This window comes from Lepidochelys kempii, chromosome 2 (assembly GCF_965140285.1).
Source record: "Lepidochelys kempii isolate rLepKem1 chromosome 2, rLepKem1.hap1, whole genome shotgun sequence".
NCBI classification, from domain to species: Eukaryota; Metazoa; Chordata; order Testudines; family Cheloniidae; genus Lepidochelys; species Lepidochelys kempii.
This window is the reverse complement of record NC_136381.1, coordinates 14,087,524-14,106,811: the sequence shown is the minus strand read 5'-3', so window position 1 is coordinate 14,106,811 and position 19,288 is coordinate 14,087,524. Positions and strand designations below refer to the sequence as shown.

Genomic DNA, 19,288 nt, shown 5'->3' with positions numbered 1-19,288 from the left:
ACTAACTTAAGGCCCACATTTATATATTCTATATATTATCACTTGGGTATTGATTGCAAACTGCTTTGGGGTCAGTGGACAGAAGATATTTTAAAAAGTACTTATTTTGTGTCTGGATCTGATCCTAAAGATCAGAAATGTGGGGCTGGACCAGTTCAGTTATAATTACTGTTTCTTCAGTACTTCCTTACGCTGTTGACTATCCTATTCTCTTGTCCATTTTAGATTGTTCAGTCAAGTCCGTTGCTATAACTTGTCAACAAACTTTCAGTCATTTCCTTTTAGAAGCTCTGAATTCATACTATTCTAAAAAGGAAAAAAAAGTACTAGCCCTGCTGACTTTTTACATTACGTAAAGTAATTAGGTTTTGTGCAAAAGAAGTTTGGTGAAGAGTCTTGTATTTTATGGCCACTGTACCTGTTTGAAAATAATGATGTGGTTTCTTGTCTCCCTTTTCCAGGCTTGCAGATACAAAAATTGTTCTCAGTTATTTTTGTTATTCATAATTGAGCTGTAAGCACAGCATCAGTAGTTTTAGAAAACCTAGACATAAGTAGAGACTGCATGAAAACTTCAGTGTATTGCTGTAAGAACATCCCTTTTAGATTAGGAAATGCATTTTTAGCTCTCATCCTTGCATCTGTCATGTTGAAAAAAATAGCCCTCCTAGTCGGAGAAACCATCTTTTTGGATCTTGTTTAGGAGCTATAATCTCAGTGAGCTGGAAAACATTGCATCGGGAATTCAGTTTTGTGCAACATCGTTTGACACAACAGCCCACAAAAGAACAGACTATAGCAATACCTACTTCAGATTTGAGTTTGACATTTTGGCCTCAGACTAAGGATGATGACAATTAAACAGATAAAGGCAGATATGCAGTACTTAAAAGCCTAAGCAATACCATTTAAATTGGAAATAACATGCCTGACTATTGTAGTTCTCTGATAGGAAGATTAATTCTAGTTTGGGATTAAAGTTAAAGAAGTCTACTTTGCCATTATCTAATATATTCATTAATGTTGTATTGTGTCATATGGGTTAATCGGCAAGCAATCATTGCTTAGCCTTCTCTGCTGTGGATAAAAAAAACCACGTAATTATTCATTCAGCCGAATTCCTAGACGAATGCAAATGCTACATCTATGGCCTGAGAACATGGGATTTTAATCCCTTGGCATTATCAGAAGCCTTAATCACATGTTCATTTATTATTTCTGAACAAGGAGACTGCACTGTCCCACAAAGCCGAGTAGTACAGAATGTAATCTCGGGATTAGGGAAAGCAAATCCTCCTATCTGTTCGACCTTGAAAATCTGATTGGATTTGCTCTTTGGACTGGCATAGTTTTCCCCAATTAAGTTAAGCTTGATATACATGAATATTTGTCAAATGAGTCTTGTATATCTTATGAGTGTATACTCTGATGCTAAAACTTTTGGTGTTCATGCTTTCCTGAAAGGGGGTTGGAAGTAGGAAGAAATGAGCAGAAAGAGAAGAAAAGATAGAGGTAAAAAATAAATTGGCTCTGCAATGCATAATAATTTTTTCTGTGTTTCTTTAGTGTTACAACAGCCAACAGGACATTGCTGTAGGGTTTTTTTTTAAATGCTCTTTCAGAATCCAATTCAATTTTATGATAACATGAACTAGCACAAATCTTGGAACAGCAGTTTATTATTATTCTGTTAAAACAGAGTAATAGGAGAAGTCTTGTGTGTTTTTGTTTTTAGTACTAACATTGTGACTATTGGGGGAAGGTTTATTATTACTGGAAGAAGAGTAATTCATTTTAGGAAAAAAAAGCCTGACTATGGCAATTTTTAAAAGAACATCTGTTATTTACCAGCAAGTTATGAGTGGCCCTTTAAGGATTTACAAAATAGTTGTATTGAGGCTAAGAAAAAGCTTGAAAAAACATTGGGAAAGCAAGACATGTAGGATAGGTCAAATGGCTGGTCAATAAAATGTACATTGATATGCCTTGCTCTGGACAGAAATGCTAATATTCAGATGAATCAATGAATTTTCACTTATCTGTGATACATATTTTGAATTAACTAATTATCTATCATTGGTGAATGAATACAATATCTTAAAGCTACCTGTTTTTATAGCATTTTATGTCCCAGATAATACATATTTTTACTAATATCAACTTAAATCTAATTTAGAAATTTAAAATATTTGAAGTAGGACAAATTACAATAAAATTACATGTAAACAAATATTAAGTGGATTGATTGTCCTTAAAGTGAGGTACTTAAGAACACTGAGTTCATATATATTCATTACTCTTTATTTTGTAGAGTAAAATCTCATTTTAAGAGAATAGCATATTTTACAGTGTGCTCATGATGGTAGGCAACTAATCCCAATGTCTATTGAATAGCGCACATAGGCATCGTGGGAGCTTTTATTTTACTTATCCAATGTATCTTAATTCTGTAAGCAGCTCTTGGTCAGACTGCTGATTATCTTCAGTTGTGTGACTTTTTTGTTCTTTGCTATCAGTGTACATAAAAGCCTAGAGTGAACCACCATTCATTGCAAAAGTAGATTTTAAAGTTTTATTAAAAGTCCTTTCTGATTTGGTTTAGAACTAGTTAAATTTGCTTGTTGCCCTGGGAAAAGAGGAATAAATCTTAAGTCATCTGTTCAATTGAGTGCAACAGTGCATGACTTCAGCTTTAATTAGTAGAAGAAAACAAACCTCAGTTTTTATTTGGTTATGCTGAGATGAGAAACCTTTTTAATAAGAAAAACGTGACTGTTTACAGGTTAGCTCACCTGCAGAGATAAACAATGCCAGATAATTTCTTTTCTAGTAAATTTACTTTAATTCATAGAATAAGTTATGTGTTTCTTACATATAATCTATTAATACGTTAGTTTCATAATCAGAAGTCACTGCAAATTTAACTTACTCCTGCACAGTACGTGCCCAGAAGTCTCAATTTTGAGTGGCGCTTTTATCTCCGTGAAACAAAATAAAACAAGTAAAAGTGTACATTGGAAACTTTTTTGTTTTACTTTCCACCTCTATGCAATTTCTAGTAAAAATTGTTATACAAAGGATGGGAAATAATGAAATCTGAGGCTTATATATTTCTATTATTGTAGTTAATTTGTTTCAATCACAGGCAATAAATACATAGGCAAAAGTTTATATTACAAACAATTAATATACAACGTGTTGTGATCTTTCATGAGATGTTATGTCAGTAAAATGGGACCAGTGTTGAATAACCAAAGTCTTTTAAATGATAAAGCTTTGGGTTTATCTGGAGTCTATATATCTTTAGTATGTTGTCTTTTGATGTTGCAATTAACACACACATTTTCTCCCACTTTTTCCATATTAAATATTGCAGAATTTATTTTAATTGAGTAAACAGCCTCTTAAAAAGTTTTGTAATATGCTGACCTTATTAGCTGAGCGATATATAACCTAGATGATTATAATCAAGTTTACCTTGCTTGGAAAAAGGCATTCTAGCTAGTTTAGTATTTTAGAGAGTACTACACTTGACATGTTAACTGGAGATATAAATCTATAAAAAGGAAAAGCTTTATAACTTTAAATGGATCATTAAACTTCAATCTTTGTATAACCTAAATTCCTAACTGTTGTAGATACACACTCTTGTCAATTTCACCTGAAAGTAAATTTCAAGCTAACTTTACATTTGACTCAGTTGTCAAAATGCACTAGGACTTTAAAATTAAAGAGATGGCCAACAGATATTTGTGACATCTAAAAATAGTTTTGGTTTTATTTTTGCATTTATTAACTTTGAAATTTATTTCAGTAGCCAAACTTTAGAAGCACACCCTACCAGAAACTTTTTTATCTTCATTTGTGAATCCTGTTTTTGTTTAATTTGTAGGGTCATAGGAAATACATACTCATGCTTATTATCTGTATTAATTTCTTACTTTTTGTTTGCTGTGTGAAAGTCTATCCTAAAAATAAAAACAGTTAAATTTCAGTAGTGAGGAAAAATGTGAGCTGATTGATCTGTTAGCTGTCCCTCAAATTTTATTGCAGTGATGAACAAGAATGACTTGGTATTCATTAAAATCAATTACTAATGATCCAAAGCTGCCTATTTACCAGTAGGAATAGATTTGTCGATGAGCTAGTTTTAGTTCCTTCTAAATTTTTTCTGCTAGCAGTGAAGGAGACAAATTAGTTTGTGAGAGCATACCTTGAAGACACTCTGGTTCTCTTAGTCATTTTTTAAATAATTCAGAGTTTTGTGTCGACCCAAAGCAAAAATGTGGGGAATAAACAAGACTCTGTTCCTGCATGACTGATGTCATTAGAAGCTTTGCTATTTAATTCAGTGGGTGTAGGATCAAGCCTACGTTGAATAAACTTTTAACAGGTGTTTCAATAAATTTTGTTCCTGTTGACAAAGGGCTGTTATAGGTTCAACAAGGACAAGTGCAGAGTCCTGCACTTAAGACGGAAGAATCCCGTGCACCACTACAGACTAGGGACCAAATGGCTCGGCAGCAGTTCTGCAGAAAAGGACCGAGGGGTTACAGTGGACGAGAAGCTGGATATGAGTCAACAGTGTGCCCTTGTTGCCAAGAAGGCAATGGCATTTTGGGATGTATAAGTAAAGGCATTGCCAACAGATCGAGGGACGTGATCGTTCCCCTCTGTTCGACATTGGTGAGGCCTCATCTGGAGTACTGTGTCCAGTTTTGGGCCCCACACTACAAGAAGGATGTGGAAAAATTGGAAAGAGTCCAGCAGAGGGCAACAAAAATGATTAGGGGATTGGAACACATGAGTTATGAGGAGAGGCTGAGGGAACTGGGATTGTTTAGTCTGCAGAAGAGAAGAACGAGGGGGGATTTGATAGCTGTTTTCAACTACCTGAAAGGGGGTTCCAAAGAGGATGGCTCTAGACTGTTCTCAGTGGTAGCAGATGACCGAACAAGGAGTAGCGGTATCAAGTTGCAGTGGGGGAGGTTTAGGTTGGATAGTAGGAAAAACTTTTTCACTAGGAGGGTGGTGAAACATTGGAATGCGTTATCTAGGGAGGTAGTGGAATCTCCTTCCTTAGATATTTTTAAGGTCAGGCTTGACAAAGCCCTAGCTGGGATGATTTAGTTGGGGATTGGTCCTACTTTAAGCAGGGGGTTGGACTAGATGACCTCCTGAGGTCCCTTCCAACCCTGATATTCTATGATTCTTGTCTACACTACCCACCGAATTGGCAAGCAGCGATCGATGCAGCAGGGGTCGATTAAATTGACCGCTGAGCACTCTCCTGTCAACTCCAGTACTCCACCAGAATGAGGCGCACAAGCGGAGTCTATGGGAGAGCATCAGCTGTATACTTACCGCACTGAAGGCACAGTGGTAAATAGATCTAAGTACGTCAACTTCAGCTAGGCTATTCACGCAACTTCAGCTACGTGATTTTTAGATTATACTACTGCGCAGTAGTATAGACAAGCCCAAACAAAAGTTATGGTAATTGCCATCAGTTTGCAGAGCGGTTTACTGACAAAGGCCCCTGATCTTTTAATATGACATCATGGGGGAGGGGGACCCTATGCCTGTATGGAGCACTTCTAAAATCAGCTGGGCTCTGTGTGGGCACAGGACTCCACATCTGGTTAACATATTGCAGGATCAGGGTTTAGGGCTCTAGTACTGCAAAGATTTAAGCATATGCAAAGCTTTACTCTTTGTTTTAAAGGAGACTGTGTTAAAGTAATGTGGAAAACGTAATGAGAGACCATAGATGTGGATGCGGAAATAACATTCTCAGGATGTTCAAAAGCATGAAGAGTGAATGTGTTTCTAACCATCATCCACAGGAATGTTATCATCTGTACATTAACTTCAGTCCTAGACTTTTGGACTTGGCATGTGGTTATTTGTTTTGGTAGTTTGTAGCTTTAAACATTGGAAAGACTGTTTTTACTTCATCTGGAGGCTAACAGTAATGTGTGTAAGTAGATGTCAAACATATACAGTGGAGAATTATAACTCCTTTACAACTCTTGTTAAAATGTATGTTGAGAATAGGGAGTGAATTATGGAGGGAGAAGAGAATTTAAATACAAATAAACTATATACAATATTGTAATGGGGCACTCACCTCAAGTATCCACTAGCAGGAAGGTGTGGTACTGTAATTGTTTCCCCTACTTCTGGAGCCCGCTGTTGGTTGCCAACCTCACTAAGCTGGTCTTCAGTGGTTCGACCCTCTGGCGAAGTCACACCATCAAAATGGAGCCCTTTTGGGGTAGCAAAGCATTTGCCAAACTGTCTTCACCAGGTTTCAGAGCAGCAGCTGTGTTAGTCTGTATTCACAAAGAGAAAAGGAGTACTTGTGGCACCTTAGAGACTAACAAATTTATTTGAGCATAAGCTCTTTCGTGAGCTACAGTTCACTTCATCGGATGCATTCACCAGGGTCTTCACCTCCTATCTTTGGGCCCTTTAAATCCAGCTCTTCTCTCATGCTTCTAAAGGATCCTTGTCCCCTTCTTGGGGGCTTAGGCCACTTTGACAGTGGCTGGTATGGGAACCTGGGTCCACCCGCTACTTCAAGTTCCAATGCAGGCAGGCACAGATACTGCTTCATTTAATTAGTTGCTGTTACAGTCCCTGGGCCTCTTCCCACCTGATCCCTTTACATCTACCTGTTTACCTTAGGGTTAGAGTTCTCAGGTCCTCTCACTCCCAGATTTAGTGCAAACAGCCCATCAAGATCTTCTGGCCAGAACGGAGTACCCTCTAGCACTAGCCAGGAACTGACCAGCTAAGGCCCTGCAGCGTCTTTTAGCTGAGCTTGCTGAGTTCGGATTGTCTGCTTCCACAAGGCCTCTAGGCAGGCCTGGAGGACCCACCTTTGCCACCCTTTTCTAGGGCGGGGTGTAGTAGGCATACAGCCAAGGAAAGTCCAGGTACATTCCATCACATATATATAAATAAAAATTAAAGCACTTTAAAGAGGTTTTTTTTCCAAATCAACTGTTTTGTGCTTAAGCTACAAGATTTGTTTTCTTAATTCAAGGGTTTTATAAAATCAAATAGAAATGTTCTCATGAGCTCTTGAGTTTTCATTGAATGATTTCCTTTTATTTAAAACTTGAAGTTTTGGAAGCTGAAACATGCAACGGCATAAGGCAAATGCAGGAGAGCCCCCTAAAATGGTAGTTCAGACATTTCATTGTCCAAGCTGAGTAACTTCTAAGTCTTATAAATGATTCAGTGTGTGGTATAAATTATATTTTCTTAAATGTCAGTTGTAGTCCAAAGTGCTGATAGTAACAGATAAAGTATTTTAAAAAATTACCTTGACTCAAATATGTGGCTGTAGATTGCAGCCTAGGAGAGAAGTCAGTCTATTTTACAAGTTACACCCTGGTTTTGGAATTTTTGCTGCTATAAGTTATTCCTCTACTTGGGAACATGATATCCAGTTTAAAAAAAATCAGTAACAGATTTTTGTACTTTTCTTTCCAGAAATTGAGAAATTCCAAAAAGGGGAAGGAAAGGAAGAAGAAAAGTATATTGATGTAGTGATAAATAAAAATATGAAGCTGGGGCAGAAAGTATTAATTCCAGTAAAACAATTCCCTAAGGTAAGTTAATTTGTTAGTAATTTAAAATTGGATCTTTGTAAGAATGTGATAGCAAAATATATTCAGTTGTTTAAGCAACAAAAGATTGTTCCTAAACCTAAGACAGTATTATCTACTATTGCTCATGCTAGTCTATAGTTTATATTATATAGGTCTTATACGAGCTTCCTCACCATACTGCTCCAGATACATTTTCTGTGAACTGTAGATTTAAAGCTGTACCTATGCCTACCTGTGTGAAGGGAAGGCTACTTGTAACCCTCATTTCAAGCAGTAGAAAAAAGAAATATTTGTTTGTAGTACATTGAAACTAGCACATAACCAAAACCTCGAAGATATTGCAGCTGTTCTGTAACCTCTAATAATAAAAAAAGGAATAAAAAATACTTATCGTGACTTTAATCCATAGATCTCAAAGTAATTTTCAAAAGTAGGTAAGCATTATTATCCTGTTTTTTGCAGGTGGGGAGTCCAAGGACACACAAAGTGAAGTGACTTGCTTAAGGCTGCACAATGATTAGGTGGCAGAGCTGGGATTAGAACTTGGGCGTGCTGTCTCCTGGTCCTTTATACCACCCACTGGATATTGTTGCCTAGGTGGTTAACAAAATGATGCTAATAAATTAATATCAAATCCCACAAATGTAGGGCTGGAAGAGGTTTGGATAGGTCAACTAGTCCAACTCTGCTCTGAGACAGGACCAAGTCTGAGGCTGTTCTAGATTTGATTTTGACAAATAGGGAGGAACTGGTTGAGAATTTGAAGGTGGAAGTCAACTTGGGTGAAAGTGATCGTGGAATGGTAGGAGGGAGAACAGCACAATGGATTTCCAGAAGGCAGACTTTAGCAAACTCAGGGAGTTGGTAGGTAACATCCCATGGGAAGCATGTCTAAGGGGAAAAACAATTGAAGGCAGCTGGCAGTTTTTCAAAGGCTATTGTGCCCTTAATAATATCTCTATCTTTCCTATGCAGTGGGATAGTTTGAAGTATGGCAAGAGACCACCTGGCTTAACCAGGAGATCTTCAATGATCTAAAACTCAGAGTCCTACAAAAAGTGGAAACTTGGTCAGATTACAAAGGATGAATATAAACAACACAAGTATGTAGGGACAAAATTAGAAAAGCCAAGACACAAAATGAGATCAAACTAGCGAGGGACATTAAAAGGAAACAAGAAAAAAAATTCTACAAATACATTAGAAGCAAGAGGAAGACCAAGGACAGAGTAGGTCCATTACACAATGGGGTAGGGGGGAGACTACAACAGAAAATGTGGAAATGGCAGAGGTGCTTAATTGCTTTTGTTTCGGTTTTCACCAAGAAGATTGATGACGATTGGATGTCTAACAGTGAATACCAGTGAAAATGAGGTAGGATCAGAGTCTAAAGAAAGAACAAGTACAAAATTATTTAGACAAGTTAGATGTCTTCAGATCACCAGGCCCTGATGAAATGCATCCTAGAATACTCAAGGAGCTGACTCAGGAGATATCTGAGCCATTAGCAATTATCTTTGAAAAGACATGGAAGACAGGGGACATTCCAGAAAGTGCCAATCTATAAAAAGGGAAGTACAGACAACCCAGGGAATTAGACCAATCAGCTTAAGTTTAGTACCCGGAAAGATAATGGAGAAAATAATTAAGCAATCAATTTGTAAACATCTAGAAGAGAATAAGGTGATAAATAAGTCAGCATAGATTTGTCAAGAACAAATCATGTCAAACCAAACTGATACCCTGTCAAAGAAAGCTAACAAGCCTTGTGGATAGGGGGCGCACAATAGATGTGATAGATCTTGACTTTAAGACTTTTGATATTATCTTGCATGACCGTCTCATAAACAAACTATGGAAATACAGCCTATATGGAGCTACAATAAGGTTGGAAAATCGTTCCCAGAGAGTAGTTATCAGTGGTTCACAGTCATGCCGGAAAGGCATAACGAGTGGGGACCCACAGGGAATGGTTCTGGGTCCGGTTCTGTTCAATATCTTCATCAGGGATTTAGATAATGGCATAGAGCATACACTTATAAAGTTTGTGGACGATACCAAGCTGGAAGGAGTTGCAAGTGCTTTGGATGACAGGATTAAAATTCAAAATGATCTGGACAAACTGGAGAAATGATCTGAAGTAAATAGGATGAAATTCAATAAGGACAAATGTGAAATACTCCACTTAGGAAGGAACAATCAGTTGTACACCTACAAAATGGGAAATGACTGCCTAGGAAGGAGTACTGCGGAAAGGGATCTGGGGGTCATAGTGAATCACAAGCTAAATATGAGTCAAGAGTGTAATGCGGTTGCAAAAAAAAGCAAACATCATTCTGGGATGTATTAGCAGGAGTATTGTAAGCAAGAGACAAGAAGTAATTCTTCCGCTCTACTCTGCGCTGATTAGTCTTCAACTGGGGTATTGTGTCCAGTTGTGGGCTCCACATTTTCAGGAAAGATGTGGACAAACTGGAGAAAGTGATTAAAGGTCTAGAAAATATGACCTGTGAGGGAAGATTGAAAAAATTTGCTTTGTTTAGTCTGGAGAAGAAGACTGAGAGGGGACATACATTTTAAAGTATGTAAAATGTTGTTACATGGAGGAGGAAGAAAAATTGTTCTTAACCTCTGAGGATAGGACAAGAAGCAATGGGCTTAAATTGCAGCATGGGTGGTTTAGGTTGGACATTAGGAAAAACTTCCTAACTGTCTGTCAGAGTAGTTAAGCACTGGAATAAAATGCCTGGGGAGGTTGTGGAATCTCATCATTGGGGATTTTTAAGAGCAGGTTGGACAAACACCTGACAGGGATGGTCTAGATAATACTTAGTCCTGCCTTGAGTGCAAGGAACTGGACTAGATTACCTCTTGAGGTCCCTTCCGGTTCTGTGATTCTAAGTATACATAGACCATCCCTGACAGGTGTTTGTTTAACCTGTTGTTAAAAACCTTCAGTCACAGGGAAGCCTATTCCAGTGCTTAACTATTTGGATGGTTAAGAAAAAATGTCTAACATCTAACTTAAATGTCCCTTACCGAAGACTAAACTAATTACTGATTGTCTTTCCTTCCGTGGACATGTCGAACAATTTATCACTGTCCTCTTTATAAGAGACCTTAACATATTTGAAAACTTATCAGGTTCCCCATCAGTCGTCTTTTCTCAAGACTAAACATGACCAGTTTTTTTAAAATCTTTCCTCATATGTGTGGTTTTCTAAACCACTTATCATGTATGTTGCTCTTGTCTGGACTCTCTCTCCAGTTTGTCAAAATCTTACTCAAGGTGTGGCGCCCAAAGCGAGATACAGGTCTCCAGCTGAGGCCTTAGTGGCTCCAAGTAGAGCAGGACAGTTACCTCCTGGAATTATATTCACCTTTTTGCACCTGCATCACATTGTTGGCTCTCGCTCAATTTGTGATCCACTATAACCCCCAGATCTTTTTCAACTGGCTAGCCAGTTATTGCTAATTTTGTATTCATGTATTTGATTTTTTTTTCATTCTGACCTGTAGTACTCTGCATTATGGACAGCATATACTGGTTTTACTTCAAAGATCTGAATTTCCTATTACGATGTCTAGATGTGGATAAGTTTCAGAGTAACAGCCGTGTTAGTCTGTATTCGCAAAAAGAAAAGGAGTACTTGTGGCACCTTAGAGACTAACCAATTTATTTGAGCATGAGCTTTCGTGAGCTACAGCTCACTTCATCGGATGCATACTGTGAAAAGTGTAGAAGACCTTTTTATACACACAAAGCATGAAAAAATACCTCCCCCCCACCCCACTCTCCTGCTGGTAATAGCTTATCTAAAGTGACCACTCTCCTTACAATGTGTATGATAATCAAGGTGCGCCATTTCCAGCACAAATCCAGGGTTTAACAAGAACGTCGGGGGGGGAGGGGGGAGGGTTAGGAAAAAACAAGGGGAAATAGGTTACCTTGCATAATGACTTAGACTTGAATAGAGACTGGGAGTGGCTAAGTCGTCATGCAAGGTAACCTATTTCCCCTTGTTTTTTCCTAACCCCCCCCCCCCCCCCCCGACGTTCTTGTTAAACCTTGGATTTGTGCTGGAAATGGCCCACCTTGATTATCATACACATTGTAAGGAGAGTGGTCACTTTAGATAAGCTATTACCAGCAGGAGAGTGGGGTGGGGGGAGGTATTTTTTCATGCTTTGTGTGTATAAAAAGATCTTCTACGCTTTCCACAGTATGCATCCGATGAAGTGAGCTGTAGCTCACGAAAGCTTATGCTCAAATAAATTGGTTAGTCTAAGGTGCCACAAGTACTCCTTTTCTAGATGCGGTTAAAACCACTAAAATCCTAGGGACTGTCAGCTTTTAAGTAAAGCATGTCTATACAGAGAGTTAGTACATGGCAAACTGTGGTGTAAATTGACAGTGTTGCAGCATGCTGTGCATTAACAGGTCATGTGAGCCCTGCTACTGCATGCTAAAAGATGTGTAGTGCACTTGGACCTATTGCTGTTTTAGCTTTCTGCGCACTAACAGTCCGTATCGAAAAGCCCTAAGTGATTTTTGTCCTTACTTCATGAAACCCCTCTCCTCCATTATATTTTGCTTATTGTACTACATTATTTTTCTTAGCCAGTCTCTGTTTGTGTTGATGTTGGTATGAAATAGAAAGTTGTCAGTGATTTATATTTAATATAGATTCTGTTTTTGGGTGATCAAGTCTTTGTTATGAATGCAGATAAGATGCAGAATGCCATTTTGTTACCAGCCTAACTTTTTCGAGTAGCCTGCAGAGAGAACCGTTGCTTGGAGATGGTGTGATTTTAATGGTTTACACCAGTGAGTGCCTAAAATAGGGATGATTCTGCGCCGAATAATTGAGCATGAAGGTTTCGAGTCAACCCTGTGTAAAAGTTAATAGTCCTGCCAACAGTTGTAACAAAAAGCTTTCACGTTGCTGTCAGTTAATAGACTGAGCAAGAGAAAACTCTAAGTACCTGCCCCTCTAGACCTGTAAAAAGAAGGGAAAAAAAAAAGGCAGATGGCATTTTGGGACATTGATGCTGACTCTGCCCTTTGAGCCTCTCTGTCTCAGGCAAAAATGCAATTTAAGAAATACACTAAAAATTATTTAGCTTAAACTATATTTCTACTTCCTAACTAAACTTTTTTCATGCTTTAATCAGTATAATGTTGTTGAAGGGTGTTCTGTCCACTTCATTTACTAACTGACCCTCTGACATAAATATAAAGGGAAGGGTAACCACCTTTCTGTATACAATGCTATAAAATCCCTCCTGGCCAGAGGCAAAATCCTTTCACCTGGAAAGGGTTAAGAAGCTAAGGTAATTTCACTGGCACCTGACCCAAAATGACCAATGAGGGGACAAGATACTTTCAAATCTGGAGGGGGGGAAAAGGCTTTTGTCTATCTGTGAGATACCTTTACCGGGAACAGATCAAGGATGCAAGCCCTCCAACTTCTGTAAAAGTTAGTAAGAAATCTGGCTAGAAAATGCGTTAGGTTTTCTTTTTTTGGCTTGTAAATTCGCTGTGCTGGAGGAAATGTGTATTTTTTGTAACTTCAGGTTTTGCCTAGAGGGAGTCTCTGTGCTTTGAATCTGATTGCCTGTGAGATTATCTTCCATTCTAATCTTAGTGTTTCTTTTATCTTTGTTCTTCTAATAAAGTTCTGATGTTTAAGAATCTGATTGGGTTTTTGGGTCTTAAAAATTCAAGGCTGGTTTGTGCTCATCTTGCTTGTTCTCAAGCCTCCCCAGGAAAGAGGGTGTAAGGGCTTGAGGGACTATTTTGGGGAAATAGGAACTCCAAGTAGTCCTTTCTCTGTTCTTTGTCTAAATCACTTGGTGGTGGCAGCATACTGTTCAAGGACAAGGCAAAGTTTGTGCCTTAGGAAAGTGTTTGTGTTTTTTTAACCTAAGCTGGTAGAAATATGCTTAGGGGGTGTCTCATGCTGGTCCCCACATCTGTACCCCACAGTTCAGAGTGGGGAAGGAACCTTGACACCCTCTCTTATTATTAAGATGTTCTCTGGACCCCTTCTAAATTATACTTTTGGCACACTCTGTTCTAGGAAAAGGAGGGATCCCCCATTATTCCATTTTGAGTAAAGTTCTGAGCAATGTATCTTAATAAGAGTTTGGTGCTCAGGCTTTTTATACAATGAATGGAGGAAGATAGGTACCTAAGAATGGGATTCACAAAATTCAGCACACTAATAGCCAATGGAAGATGCTAAGGATAAGAATGTGTCCTGATCCCTGCCCCTCTCGGGGGTTTGATGCCTGCGTCTGGGCTTCAGGGAGCTGTGAACCCTTACTTGAAGTTAAGTTCCTAAGGTCGGTCTTACAAGGGAAATCCTTCTCCCACTCTGCCCACAGCTTCTTTCTTGCAACTTTTAGCCCAGCAGTTGGAGTATTCACCTGGGATCTGGGATATTCTGGTTCAAGTTCCCCCTCCACCTGAAAGGGGTAAGAGATATTGAACAAAACTTCTACCTCTTCGGGGGGTGCTCTACCCACTGGGTTGTGGGATATTTTGATGTTTGTCTCCCTCAGCCTGGCCTGTTGGAGCATGGGGATTGGATCCTGTGTTTCATATATACAGCCTTTCTTATGCATGCTGTCTCTCTGTGGCCTAAGGATTTCATTAATTATTTATCCCAAGTAGAACAGCTTCACTGGGAGAGATTGAGGAAGGGTGGCAGAGCAATGAAGTCCTCCTCTAGAGCTGAGATGTAGGTGTCTATGAAAACAAGACCTGAATCATCATCATATTAGATTTGGCTCAGGCTCGGCTCCCCAGTCAAAGGTATAACCTGTGGCATAAGATGGGTCCCCCTAGGGCCTCTATATTAACCATAAACCAAGTACCTGTGGTACTGGCTAAATCAACAGGTCACATTTCCTCCAACACAGACTCTTCGATATTGGCACACAGCAGTACCTGACACTGGTACTGAGCTCCTGGGTACCATTATCACTGTCCCATATGTAGGAATGTTGACTGTGCCAATGCCTTCCCAGATAGAAGAGCATCGTAGCGCGCCAGAAAAAGTAACCACTGCTGCTGAGCATGTACTCCTTTTCATCTTTTATGTCTTTTCAGATAAATAGTCCTCTCCTGTGCATCCCCCTTCTCTATGGTTATTAGAGAGGAACTTAGGACACTGTTCTCTGAGCAGTAAAAGGCATGGGTCTCATAAAGAACAGGCCCCCTTGGTATACTCCCCTGGATCCAGATTCATATGGTTATCAGTCACGTCCCTACTAGGTACCCTTGGGTATACAATCCTGGTCCTACAAATGAACATTCACTCCTGCTCCCTTATAGGGTTAGATACACTGCCTCTTAAGGGTACGGTATGTTTTTTCCCAACTAGTTCAGTTGGTAAAGTCATAGATCCTAAAGAAAAAGGAGAGTGTGTCATTAGGATCACCAAAAACTTGTGGAAGAACAATTCATCCTGGCTGCAATTTTGTCACTCCTCCTGTGCCTTGTCCAGTGGATGACTTTAAGGCATTCCAAGTTTTGATGAAACACATGGCTCAGATCCTTGATACTCTGCTGGAGGTAGTGCAAGAGAAGTTGCGTAAGCTGTTAGGTATTCTATACCCTTTAATACCTTGCAGACTGGCTTGTTAATGAAGGATTGTTAAACTTGCAAGGAATCGTGGCAGACTCCAGCATCAATATTGACAACATTCAGAAGAGCAGATAGATGTACAAAGTGCCTCCCAAAAGCTTTGGATAAATCTATTCACATCTGGGGCCAGGGTTACATGTCATGATAGTGCTTGAGAGGAGCTGATTGCCCAAACTTTCCTGCAGACAGCTTTGGAATCGTCTGACATTTGCAGCATCCACCATAGCTACATTTAGACTCCTAAACTTTTAAGACCAGAAGGGAACATTGTGATTATCTAGTCTGACCTGCACATCATAGGCCACAGAATCTCACTCTCCCACTTCTGTCATAAACCCATAATGTCTGACTGAGAATCAGGGTCTTTGCCAGTCTGACCTGGGGGAAAATTTCCTTTTCCAACCCAAATATGATGGTCCATTAGACCCCGAGCATGTGTGCAAGACCGACCTGGCAGACACTTGGGAAAGAATTCACTGTAGTAACTCAGATCCCTCCCCATCTAGTAGCCCATCTCAATGGCTGAAGATGGGACACATTTTCTACTAGTGGGGCAGGTGTGCCACATGCCATTGTAGACGGTTTCATCATACCATTCCCCCTCCATAAACTTAACCAGCTCAGTCTTGAAGCCGGTTAGTTTTTTTTGCCCTCACTGCTGCCCTTGGGAAGCTGTTTCAGAACTCCACTCCTCTGATGGTTAGAAACTTTCATCTAATTTCAAGCCTAAACTTGTTGATGGCCTCTTTATATCCATTTGGCCTTGCTCTTTGTTCTTGTGCCAATATTGCCCCAAGTTGTCAGATATTCAAGGAGGTCTGACAGTTACACGGTAGAGTATGGCTGTGATCTATTCAGCTCCAAGACCAATGAGGCCCTTGATTTAAGATTGTAGGGCTATCTTGCTTTCTTTTTCAGGGTATAAGCCCAGAGAGCACAAGTCAGACCTCAGAGGTCCATCAGGCAGCATCCCTCAGCCCCATACACCTGTAGTCTGCCAAGAACATGCGAATCACTGAGGAAGAAATTCCAGTGCGGATGATTCTTTGCCATTTCCTTAGCTGCTATGCAGTCTGTGTCTTCCTCTTGGCAGAAGGTTTGACACCATAGTTAAGACCTGGCAGAACCTATGAGGGATCTAGAACTGCTGCCCCTCCTCTTTATGGCAAATGTTTTGCCCTTTTCTGGGAATAGTTGGCTGGCATCACCAAGGTGCATCTCAATTTGTCAGCAAAGTATACTGCTTTCTTACTCTCCGTCCCCATACCTTCTCAGGGATCTTTTTTGCTAGAAAGTGTTGGAAGAGGAGTTGAACTCCGTTCTGCAAGTTGGTGCAAAGGAGGTGATGCTTGTAGAGTTCGGGGGACTGTATTTCCACTGTTTTCTAATCTCAAAGAAGGAAGGGAGGTTGTGCCCTATCCTAGAAATATGATGCCTCCAAGTTTCTCTGACATTTAAAGTTCATAATGGTGAAACTGGCTTTTATAATCCCCTCCATGACTGGTTTGGGGCTCTTAACCTATTTCCACCGGTGTCTTCATCTGGTACACAGGAATTACCTCATGTGTGATATGGAAGATTGCCCTCCAATACAGGGCCCCCACCCTTTGGTCTTTTCATAGTGTTGAAGGTTTTCACCAAGTGCCTAGCCACTATGGCTGCTCACTCGAGATGTAAGGTTTTCAAGTCTGTCCATTTCTTTGCTATTAGCTCATCCATAGGCAATTACCCTAGCAGCTGACCAGGTTGACCAGTGTAATTTAGAGGTTCTGTGCTACTCTGGACCTCCAGATAAACAGAGAAAAATCCACCTTTGTGACAACTCAAAGCGTAGAGTTCAAAGGGGCTGTATTAGATTCTAGGTCAGGAAAGGCTTATCTAGTATAAGAAAGATTCTAAACTACATAGTGACCTTCTCAGCCATCTGTAGGCTCATCCAAAGACATTAGTAAGAATGTGCCTTGCACTTCTGGGTTGTATGACCTCTTGTGTCTATTGCAGTTTGCCACACTTCAGTTTGCCCTTTATAAGGGTACTTGAAATTAGTGTATTTGCCAAGCGCATGTTGCAAGGACATGCAGATGATGGTCTCTTAAGAGGTCCTTTCCTCATAAAATTGGTGGAAAGATCTACTTCAGGTGTGCAACTTCTCACCTCTTATTACCAGGATTCTGCTGAGACATGCTTCGACTCAAGGGTGGGGTGCTCATCTAGAGTCCCTACAGACTTCCCCCAAAAGTTTGTCTGCATGAAATGTTCTGGATCTCATAGCCATCTACCTGACAAGCAAAGCGTTCCTTCCCTTGCATCAGCCGCTGACAGACCATACAACAGCCATGCACTACCTTGACAGACTGGGGGAGCAAAATCATCTTCACTCTTTTTCAGGAGGTCTTGGACTTAGTGTATTTGTTATCAGATAATGCCAGTGGCTCTGTTCCTGTCAGATGTTCAGAATTCTCGAGCAAAGGAAAAAAAACCAACTAGATTGACTTAAAAAACAAAGTGGAACAGTGTGGCTATTTGGACATCCTGACATTTGTCTCTCTTGAAAATCCTATTTCTGCTCTTTTGATCTATTGGCTAGACCTAAAACAATTGGCACTTTTCATTAATCCCATAGGATATCTAACAGCAATTTTCACACATCACCCTCCTGTTCAGGGCCACACACCATATACGTTTCCTGAAGCTCAGGAGCCCCAGCTTTTCTGGGACCTCAGTATAGTACTAACAAACTTTAATGGGTCCCCCTGTATGCCCCTCTTGACTTCCTTATCTGTCTATGAAGACTACCTTCCTTGTAACTTGGAGGTAGAGACAATTCAGACCCATATGGTTAGCTCACCTTTCATGGTGATCTATAAAGTGACTTACACCTCACCCACCGGGTTTTGCCCAAGATTGCTTTATTTGAATCAGTCTATTCACCTTCTGGCTTACTTCTCCAAGCTTCACTCAAATTAAAGGGAAGCTAAACCACACATGCTTGAAATAATGAAAGCTTTGGTCTTTCAGGAACTCCCCTAGATTTTGTGACCTTTACTGACAGGGTTAAGGGTCAGACAGTACTCATTTAGACCATCTCAAAGTAGGTAACTTTTTGTAAGATCCTTCTGCAATTTAGCCTGGTTAAAGCCACCTGTCTAGATTACAGCTTAGTCCAGCCGAGTATGGGCAGCCTCTATTGCTTCCTTAAGATACATCCATTGCAGGATACAAAGAGATCAGTCAACAAGTTCTCCAAGCCCTGTTCCTTAGTTGAGGCTTCCAGACTGGATTTTCACTTTGGGTAGAGCTGTCCTGCAATACTTTTTTAAATAGGACTCCTAGTATCTACCTACAAACTAGGGGGTGTAACTGCTTACTAGTCACCAGAAATGAGATCCCTATGGACAATTACTTGAAAGAAATGCTACTTACCTTACGGTAACTGTTGTTCTTTGAGATATATTGTTCTCATGGAAGCCATGACCTGCACTCCTTCCCTGCTTCTGCATAGTCTTGTAGCTTTGAGATTTTTGTATCAGTGAAGAAGCTGAGGGATGTTTGGGCCCAATCTGTCCTTTATGTCCCCAATGGGGGAGAGGTCCATGAGCATCCAGGGTGCAGATGTGGCTCCAACAGACATTGCTGGCCAAAAGAATCCAATCTCATGTGCATGGGATGCATACACACCAGAAGTGGAATCCTTGTTGACAGTACATCTTGAGGAATCAGTTACTGTTAAGTAACTACTCTTTTCCATTTTATGAGTAAGTTGTTTGTTGAGCCAGTTCATCCTCTCGGAAACCTGACTTTCTTTGGCATTAGAAGGAATATGGGGAAAAATGGCTTCAGTCAATAATAAACTAGTTTTCTGAAGAGACTCATCATAACTTTGGGGGCAGTTACTTCCCTTCTAAGGTAGGTTAAAATTTAAAGATTGTTTGTTTCATATTGACTTTTGAGAATGACTGGTATATAGATATAAAGCTGTGAGCAATCTACGTATTGTATTCCCTTAAGTAT

At 39.9% G+C, this 19,288-nt stretch overlaps 1 protein-coding gene across 2 annotated transcripts in view; it reads left to right on the top strand.

Annotated features, from left to right (window-relative positions):
- The window catches only part of KHDRBS3 (KH RNA binding domain containing, signal transduction associated 3), a 193,525-nt gene that overhangs the window by 48,302 nt on the left and 125,935 nt on the right, over nt 1–19,288 (top strand). For both annotated transcript variants that reach the window (XM_073330059.2, XM_078851419.1), the window contains exon 2: nt 7,504–7,622. In XM_073330059.2, coding sequence (XP_073186160.1) covers nt 7,504–7,622 — 119 coding nt within the window. The remainder of the gene's footprint in view (nt 1–7,503; nt 7,623–19,288) is intronic.